Source organism: Carlito syrichta, unplaced genomic scaffold (genome assembly GCF_000164805.1).
Source record: "Carlito syrichta isolate Samal-C Ts95f unplaced genomic scaffold, Tarsius_syrichta-2.0.1 Scaffold163527, whole genome shotgun sequence".
Taxonomy (NCBI): Eukaryota; Metazoa; Chordata; class Mammalia; order Primates; family Tarsiidae; genus Carlito; species Carlito syrichta.
The window spans coordinates 216355-226243 of NW_007107623.1; the positions used below are offsets into that span (position 1 = coordinate 216355).

The following is a 9889-nucleotide window of genomic DNA, read 5'->3' on the forward strand; positions in this document are numbered from 1 at the left end:
GCCCAGATGGGTCTTGAACCCGCGGACTCAGGCAATCCACTCACCTCAGCCTCCCAAAGGCACGGGATTACAGGCTGAGTCATCGAGCCCGACATCATCTTATATGTAGAAAACCCTAAAGATTGTACACAAAAAATCCTGCTAAACTAATAAATAAATTCAACAGAGTTGCAAGATATAAAACACATAAATCATCTGCATTTCTATATGATAGCAATGAACAATCTGAAAAGAAAGTTAAGAAAATAATCCCATTAACAACAGCATCATTGGATGGATTTAGAGTCTATCATACTCAGTGATCAATCACAGAAACAAAGAACAGAGTACTATATGTTCTCACTAGTAAGCAGACCTTGAACAATTATCAGAATATTATGAGAAAGGGATTGGCAGTAGTGGGAAACTGCCAGGGGAGGGGGGTGGGATTGGCAATTGAGGGAAACTGCCAGGGGAGGGAGGGGCACAACTCATCGACTGCTTGGCCTCCCAAAGTGCTGGGATTACAAGTGTGAGCTACCAAACCTGGCTATTATAATTTTTTGTTCTGTTTGTTTCTTATGAGACTCTAAAGGCAGAGGCACTGTTTGTCTTGCTTAATGTCATCCTGAAGGCTCAGTACATAGAAGGTGCTCGAAACATTTTATTTACGGAAGATGGAACAAACAAAAGAATAATAGGATATGTATATAGGGGGCAAGATACAAATGAACATTTGTATACTTAACCCTGAACTATATCCCATATCTTTAAAATAAATAAATAAAATAAATAAATAAAAATATAGCAGAAAAAACAATAGCATCAAAAGAATAAAATACTTAGGAATAAACTAAACAAAGGGTGTGAAAGACTTATACACTAAAGACTTATACACTAAAAACTATAAAACATTGCTGAAAAGAATTTAAAGATGATACAATTAAATGGGAAGACATCCACGTTCATGGATTAGAAATTTAATATTGTTGGCTCAGTATGGTGGCTCACACCTATAATCCCAGCACTGTGGGAGACAAAGCAGGAGGAATACTTGAGTCCAGGAGTTTGAGACCAGCCTGGGTAACATAGTTGCTTCTATAAGAAAATCAGAAAATTAGCTAGGCCTGGTGGCATGTGCCTGTAGTCCCTATTCAGAAGGCTGAGGCAGGAAAATGACTTAAGCCCAGGAGTTCAATGCTGCAGTGAACAATGATCATGCCACTGACTCCAGCCTGGGTACATAGATACACACACACACCACCACATATAGTAAAATGCCCATACTACAAAGCAATCTACAGATTCAATGCAATCCCAATGGTGTTTTCCTAACATTCATATGGAATCTCAAGGGACCCCAAGTAGCCAAAACAATCTTGAAAAAGAACAAAGTTGGAAACCTCATATGTGCTGATTTTAAAACATATTACGAAGCTACAGTAAGCAAAACAGCGTGGTATTGGCATAAATACAGATATATAAATAAATGGAACAGAATAGAGAGCTCCGAAATAACTCCTCATGCACAGGATCTTCAACAAAAATGCCAAGACCTCACAACTGGGGAAAGAACAGTCTCTTCAACAAAGTGTTAGGAAAACTAGATATCCATATGCGAAAGAAAGAAGCTGAACCTCTACCTTATACCATATATAAAAATTAACTCAAAATCTGTTATAGACCTAAATATAAAACCTAAAACTATAAAACTCCTAGAAGAAAACACAGAGAAAAGCTTCACGACACTAGAGTTGGCAATAATTTCCTGGATATGACTAAAAGCAGAAGCAACAAAAATAGACAAAAGGGACCTCATCAAACTTAAAAACTGCTGTGTATCAAAGGACAAAATCAACAGTGTAAAAAGGCAGCCTACAGAACAGGAGAAAACATGTTGCAAATACTGTATCTCACAAGGGGTAAATATCTAGAATCTATAAAGAACTACAAGTCAACAACAACAAAAAAGTTGACAAAAAATGGGGAAAGGAATTACACAGACATTTCTCCAAAGATTTTTAAATGACCAACGAGTATATGAAAAGATGCTCAACTTCATTAATCATTAGAGAAACGCAGATCAAAACCACAATGACTTACTATAAAGAAAAAAAAAAGCAAAGAAAATAACCAGTGTTGGTGAGGATATGGAGAAACTGGAAACCTTGTGCCTTGTTGGTGGGACTGAAAAATAATGCTGTGGAAAACAGTTTTAAAAGTCCTCAAAAAATTAAAAATAGAACTACCAGATGATCCTGCAATCCCATTTCCAGACATAACCAAAGAACTGAAAGCAGGGTCTCCAAGAGATATCCACACACCCATGTTAACTACAGCAGATTCACAATAGCCAAGAAGTAAAGGCAATCAAAATGCCCACTGACAGATGTAAAAGCCATACCTCTTTAAAAGTAAAAAATATATCTTTAAGTTTAAAGAAAATGTGGTGTACACATACAAAGGAATATTATTCAGTCTTAAAAAAGGAAATCCTACAATATGCAACAATAAAGATAAACCTTATAGACATTATAAGTGAAATAAGCAGTCATAAAAAGATAGTGTGTGATTCCACCGATATGAGGTATCAAAAATAGTCAAACTGACAGAAACAAGAGAGTAGGCCAGTGGTTGTCACGGGCTGGAGGGCAGGGGAAATGGGCAGTTGTTCTATGGGTACAGAATTCTAGAGGTCTGTTGCAAAACAACATGAATAAACTTAACACCTCCAAACTTCAGACTTTCTTCTTCTCCCTTCAGGCCTGAAGACTAATAAAACTCCTTTGAATTCCTTATTCAAATAAAAGATTTGGAAGACTTCCCTTTAAATTAATGTAGGCTAATGTAATAGATGAGGATAATCAGAGGGAATGGAGGAAGCAGATTCAGTCAGTGTCCAGCTACGAGAGTGATGACACTGTAAACTTACAAATGACTGAAGTGAAAATTTCTGTTTTTAAACCACAATTTTTTAAAAAAGCTAAAAGTACAAAATAATGCAGGAAAAAATGTCTGAGAAAAAGAAGAGCAGTAGGACAATGGGAGTTTGTATTTGGGGCAATAACCTTGAATGTCAGGAGTGGAAATAGTAAAATGAGGCCTCCAAGGTCCTACCACACTCCTGGTTCAAGCTGTTTCAGATGCAATTTAGAATGAGGCCTCCATTAAGTGCTGGTGACTTAATGGGCCTGTTTTTTTTTTTAATCTCAAGACTACATGGGCAAGAAATTATTATGGTATCTCTAAAGACATCCTGAACAGGGGACACAGTTCCTTAAATCGTCACCTAGGTGTAGAAACAGCAGCAATCCCCAGTGGGTGGGGAGTTCCCCCGATTGAATTGGCCATGGCCTAGATTGAATGCTTCTGCAAAGGAGGTATAGGAGCAGTTCCTTGGGTACTAAAGTGCAAAAAAATGAGAAATCAAACATTGCATGCTCCATTTTTTTGTTGTTGTTTATTTTGGCTTTTTTTTATTTTTTATTTTTGAGTTAGGGTCTCACTCTGTCATCCAGGGTGGAGTAAAGGGGCATGCATGATCACAGCTCACCACAGCGTTGACCTTCTGTGCTCAGGCAATCCTCCCATCTCAGTCTCCCAAGCAACTGGGATTACAGGTGAGTGCCATCACACCCAGCTAATTCTTTATAGAGATAAAGTCTCGCTATGTTGCCCACACTGGTCTTGAACTTCTGGATTCAAGTGATCTTCCTGCCTTGGCCTACTAAAGTGCTGGGATTATAGGTGTGAGCCACGGCAATTGGCTGGGTTTTTTTGTTTTGATTTGTTTGTCTGTTTGTTTTGAATTGATGTCTGTCTCTGTTGCACAGACTGGAGTGCAGTGGCAGAGTCACGACTCACTGCAGCCTCAAACTCCCAGGCTCAGGCAATTCTCCCACCCCAGCACCCTTGAGTACTGGGACTACAGGCACATACCACCAAACCTGGCTAATTTTTTTTTTTTATTTTTTAGAGATGAGGTCTCACTATGTTGCCCAGTCTGGTCTCAAACTCATGGGCTCTAATGATTCTTTCTACTCAGCCTCCTGAAGTGCTGGGATCTCAGGCATGAGCCACCACACCCAGCCTCTCCACATATTAAAATATCTGTTCCACCCTTTTTCTTCTTACATTCCAAATGTCAAACTTCTTAGGTCTGCTCTCTTCTTTAGATGCTAGCCAAGGGAATTTGAGTGCTTGACCTTGAGAATACTTACAGAGAAGAGCAGGGGTCTATGTTCTAACTTCTCCACAGCTGCAAAAAACAGCAGACTCCATGCCACATCATAAAGTTACTACTGATGATGGCGAAGTGAGAATGTTCACAAAATACCAGTATGGATCTCTTTCCAATGTGGGACTTTCGACACAAACTATAACTGTTCTGTGTTCTGTTTAACAAAGCGGTCATTTAAGAAACCTGGATTTCAGTGTTGCTACATACTTAAGATGTAGCCCTCATCCCCAAAAGACTGCAATTTGATTGGTTGCTTTAATAATTTGTATAATTTTTACACAAAAACTTCTGTTTCTTTAGATCTTATTACCATATTAAGTCAGAAGAGGAGTTCTGGCACTTTCTTCTTCTTCCTCCATGCCTGAAGTCTAATAAAACCCATAACTCCTTTGAATTCCTCATTCAGACACAAGGTTTGGAAGTCTTATCTTTAAATTAATGTGAGCTAATGGGATAGTTGAGGATAGTCAGAGGTGATGGCAGAAGCAGATTCAGTAAGCGTGCAGCTAGGAGAGTGTTGGTAATCAAGAGGTTACGGTAAAAGACTGAAGAATAAAATTCCAGGGAGACATGAGTTCCCTGTCTACTACTAACTTGGGATACTTGTCTCACTCTAGAATGGGCCTTAATTTCTTCTATAAATAAATAAAAATAGCCTCCTTTCTGATCTCACTACTATCATCTAAATCCACTAGAATACAAGTATAGTTCCAACTATACTTCTCTAGTTGCAACAAGAAGCCTTTGTCTTTGATTTGAATAGCATTTATTTTTCTTTTATGCCACATGTTTTATAGAGATAAGCACAGCTGAACAAGCTGCTAACCTCATGCCTTTCTGGGTTATTTTGTTGTTGGGGTGAAGGTGGGGTAGGGCTGTAGGATAGTTACCAGTGTCTTCCATAGAGCCAATGGCCTCCCCACGTTAGCAGGCAGAGCCCAGCTGTAGTTTTCTTCCAGTGATTTCGAAGTGTTTTAAAGAACACAGTCATCTTCTCCTGGAAATGTGTTAGGTTAGCAAAGACAAAAAAGAAAAAGGAAAAGCATAATTAATCCAGAGTAATCATGTAGCATACCCTCCACTCTTTTATCTCTCTGCCCTCCACTCTTTTATCCCCTCACTCCTTTTCCTTCTTACCAGTTCTCCTCTAGCCTCAGCTCATCTTCCTTCCGTTCTTATCACATCCGTCTTCTCACCTGCCCATCCACCTTTCTTCCTTTCTTTTTGCACATCTTTCCACCTAAACTACACTTCTTTCTTCTTTGATCACTTTTTCCTCATTGTATTAGAAGGAACAAAGAGGGGCAGAAAAAGAGGAAGAAAATTCCAGGCTTCCTCTGGTTTTTCTGTCCTCCTACAGCCTCACTACCTTTGTTGATAATCTTACAAGGGACCCAACAACATGTTAGTAACGCAAAGGCCTTGTTCAAAATAGTAGAGGAAAGCACCAGGCCCTCAATAGGAAAAACAGCACAGCAAGTTCCGTGAAGAGCCAATGCACATAGCTGTGTAAAAATGTTCAACTTTCTGAATAGACATAACAATTACAAAGAATTATCACTATTCATCTACAAAATTAATAAAATTTTTAAATAATCACATTCACTGATGACATAATAAAATGAGGCAGATGCTCATACACTCCTTTAAAGAAGGTAAACAGCAAGACTTTACTAAAAACAGAGAGACAATATAGAGTATCCTTATTCTTCATGGCACTTATCATTTAGTAATACTTATATTTATTTGCTAATTTGTTGATTAGCTTGTTCGACTGAATTGTAAACTCTGTGAAAGTAGGGCCTTTTTCTGGTTATCACTGTGTCCCATGACTAAAGTAAGATCTGGCACATAATAGCTGTTTAAGAAATATCTGTTGAATGTATAAGCTACGTGACAATTAAAATTTCTTTTTACTAGACATTTTTACTTATATGGAAAAAACTCAAAATATAGTGTTAAGTAAAATTAGCAGAATAAAAAGTCATATATAATTGGTATTATCTTAATTATGCTCCAACACGAATATAAATCAAACAAATACTAAATGGGCAAAAACAAAATTTTAAAGTAGTTCCCTCTTAGGTTTGGGATGGTCACTAATGTTTATTTTGTTTTAAAATTGCAACAGGGGCAATTCCTTCGGGTCCCCTCCCACTGTGGGAGCATTTCTGTCCTCTCAATAAATCCTGCTTTCTCACTCAAAAAAAAAAAAAAATTGCATTGTATTTTCTAAGTTTCTAAATGAATTATTATTTTCTAAACAGATAAAAATGTAAACAAAAAATTTTTACGACTATATGTAAGATAAATAGACTAAGAAAAAAGCTGCTTCCACTGAAAAGTCTAATTCTTTTATTACTCCCTTTAAATCCCATTAGTTAAAATTCCTCTCAAGGGAAGACACGTCCTTACTACAAGCAGTAATGAAGCCAGTGCCAGGGATCCCCCCCATTCCTGGGAAACCCACACACTGTCTAGACTGATACATAAAGAATCGTAAAGGCCCAAGTAATTCTTGAACTCTTCTCCATCTGGCATAAACCACTCATTCACTCAAGAGGCCTTTCATAAACACCTACATTCCAGGCTCTGCACTGGATGCGAGGGTAGAGAAGCATAAGTCTCATTCTCAAGTATTCACAGCTGTTAAACTCACAATGACAACACAATTATAGTTGTAATACCTAGGATTAAGGTCAAGGGGCACTAGGCTCTGTGAGTGTCTGCAAGAATGGGCATAATCTAGACTAGGGGTGAGGGGTGGTACACAGTCAGGGAAATCTTCCCTGAAGCTTGAAGAATGAGAAGTCACCAAAGAAAGAAGGGGCATTATGTATGCAATGTCTGAATGTATGACCATATACACATGTTAAAGTCTTAAACCCCAATGAGATGGTATTAGGAGAGGGGACCTTTGGGAGGTGACTGAGTCATGAAAGTGATATCCTCATGAATAGGATTAGAATAGAGAGATGGGCTCTCTCTGCCATGTGAGGATACAGCAAGAAACAGTCATCTATTAACCAGGATAAGGGCCATCACCAAGCCCCCAACCATGCTGGTATACTGATTTCAGACTTCCAGCCTCCAGAACTGTGAGAATTTCTGCTGGTTAAGCCGTACAGTCCGTGGTATTTAAGTTAGAGTAGCCCAAACAAGCACAGTGTACAAAGTCATAAAAGGCAGCAAGGTATGTTCAGAGTAACACAGGCAGGTAGTATAGGGGAGAAGGGATTTCTTTTCTCACTCATTGCTAGGTTGATGGCTGAGGCTCCTATACCAAGAGACAGGTTAACAAGAGAAAAGCTTACATATGTATTTAATGTAAGTTTTATGTGATACAAAGCCTTCAGAAGTGAAAATCCAAAGAAACAGGGAAATCTGTGTATATTTATGCTAAGTTTGATGACAAGTGGAGTTGTGTAGAAGTATGATTGGACAAAGGAGGTATGATTTAATGGTAATAAGCTGGGGAGAATTTAGCAAGCCCTGTTTGTTCATTCTTCTCTGTGTGTTCGGATCTTCAGAGATAAGGGCATTCCTTTCCTCTAAGTATAGAGTGGGCACCTCTCACATGAAGGTCTTTTACGAGGAAGGTCAGAGAATTCTCTATGCCCTGCTTCAGAGAAGACTGGGAGGTCAGAGAGTGGCCTTCCTGCTTTTGCCACTTCCTGCAATGCCAGAGTGCCATATTTTGGGGTAATATGTACTGAACCCATAAATAGTCTGGTATGCATAAAGAGCAGGGTAAATATTGGATGGAGAGTGCCTAGAACAGGGGTTCTCAATCTTTGGTATAGAACTTGTTAAAATACCCCGAACTTGTTAAAAACTTAGATTCTTGGGCATTGTCCCCTTCCTCAAGAATCTCATTTGTTCTAGTAATGAATTGTCACAATTTTTAACAAGTACTCTCATGATGGCCATAAAGGTCAGCACCATACCAGACTCAGAGAAACAGTGGTTTAGAAACAAAAGATTTGGGGTGTGTAGGGATGGGGAGATTAGAAAAGACCTTGCCCACACTAAGGACTTTGGATACTGTTGAAGACATTGGCTATTATTTTGAAAACAAAAAAACTTTGATGGAATTTAAGCAGGTGTGTGATGTAATCATATTTGAGCTACAGAAAGATCCCTTTATAAAATGGAAAATGGACTTGTAGAAGCTGAAATTAAAGCTAAAGAAAGCCATTAGGAAGTCATTGCCATAATCTCTAGGCACCTAAAGGAATGAACAACTGAGATAGAGAGAGGATGGACTTGGAGACCTTTAGAAAATAGAAATTGGCGGCACTTAGTCACCAATTAATTGTAGGAGGTAAGAGAGGAAGAACAAGCCAGAGTTTGTGCTTGGGTGACTGGCTAAATAAAAATTCCAATCATTTAGATTGAAATGATTTGGTTGCAGTTTTGTGGAGAAAAAGTAGGGTGTGCTGTTTAGGAAACAGTGAATTTGACACACCCATGGAACATCTGAGTGGAAATGTCCAGTAGATGTGTAGATTTAGCAGTCTGAAGCCAAGAGAATTTTGGAAGATATAGAGTTGGAACTCAATTGGTGTGAATGAGGTCAAGTTTGAGTGCAGATAAAATCACCCAAGGTACTGAATGAGTGAAAAGAATACCAATAATAAGTTGGAGAACAATCTAAGAATTAATAAGTCTGTTCAATGTCCATCCCTGTCCCAATGGAACTTCCTTTTTAACACAAATTAATGATTTGTGTATTATAAAGAAAATGTGGAACTATGTAGGCAACCCAGCGTAGTGGCGAGAGCACTGGTTCAACGGTCTGGAACTAGATTCTAGTCCTGGCTTTGTCACTTACTGGTAGTGAGTGCCTGGGCAAGTCATTTAACTTCTGTCTGTTTCTTCACAACTAAAATGAGGGTACACACCTGTTCTGATTACCTCATTTGTCCATGAGGATCACATGTGGCAGGACTGTGAACACACTTTGTAAATTTTTCTGTATTTGTTATCACAATGTGCATTAGCTATGCATTAGTTAACAATGTATATTCCCTTCTAAGTAACCACTGGAATTCTCATTCCCCAATTTCAGCAAAAGTGAAAATTTTATAAGTTCCAATTAACAAATCTTGTCTTAAGATTAGGGTCCCCCGCCCCCCTCCAAAGAACTCTCAAATTCTGTTTTCGACTCTCCTGACGTGAGAGGCGGTGAGGCCCTCCCTGGCAAGTCTGCCTCTCCATCTGCAGCACCAGAACCTAGTAAAGCGCCCAGAATGAATGAACCAACCAGCCCATCAATGGATCAGATACCACTGGCCCCATCTTGCAGATGAGGACGCTGAAGCCCACGGGACAAAGTGAACGAGAGTCCACAAGTTGGTGACAGCCTGGGCCTCCACAGCGCCCACTGCGCCCGCGGTATCCGCGCGGAGCCCTCCCGCCGCGCCGGCCAGGCCCGCCCGCCCACCTTGCAGCCGCGCCTACCCCGCACTCGCGGTGCCCACGCCACGGCCCGGAGACTCGGGCCCCGCGGGCCCAGCCCCTTCTCTGCCCCACGCCCCGGGGCCCCCGCTCGCGTCTCGCCCCCGCGCCCGGCGCTTCGCTCTCAACCCAGTTACTGCCGCACTCACCACGGCCGGTCCGGCTCACAGCCCTGCCTTTCCTGTGTGTTCCCTCCTGGCTCCCGGGTTC

General features: G+C 40.1%; 1 protein-coding gene across 2 annotated transcripts in view; it reads right to left on the bottom strand.

Annotated features, from left to right (window-relative positions):
- The window catches only part of AGK (acylglycerol kinase), a 104414-nt gene extending 94531 nt beyond the window's left edge, over positions 1-9883 (bottom strand). For both annotated transcript variants that reach the window (XM_021709125.1, XM_008051100.2), the window contains exons 1-2: positions 9829-9883; positions 5110-5216 (exon numbers count right to left, since the gene is read on the bottom strand). In XM_021709125.1, coding sequence (XP_021564800.1) covers positions 5110-5210 — 101 coding nt within the window. In that variant the 5' untranslated portion in view covers positions 5211-5216; positions 9829-9883. The remainder of the gene's footprint in view (positions 1-5109; positions 5217-9828) is intronic.
- Between the last annotated feature and the right edge of the window lie 6 nt (positions 9884-9889).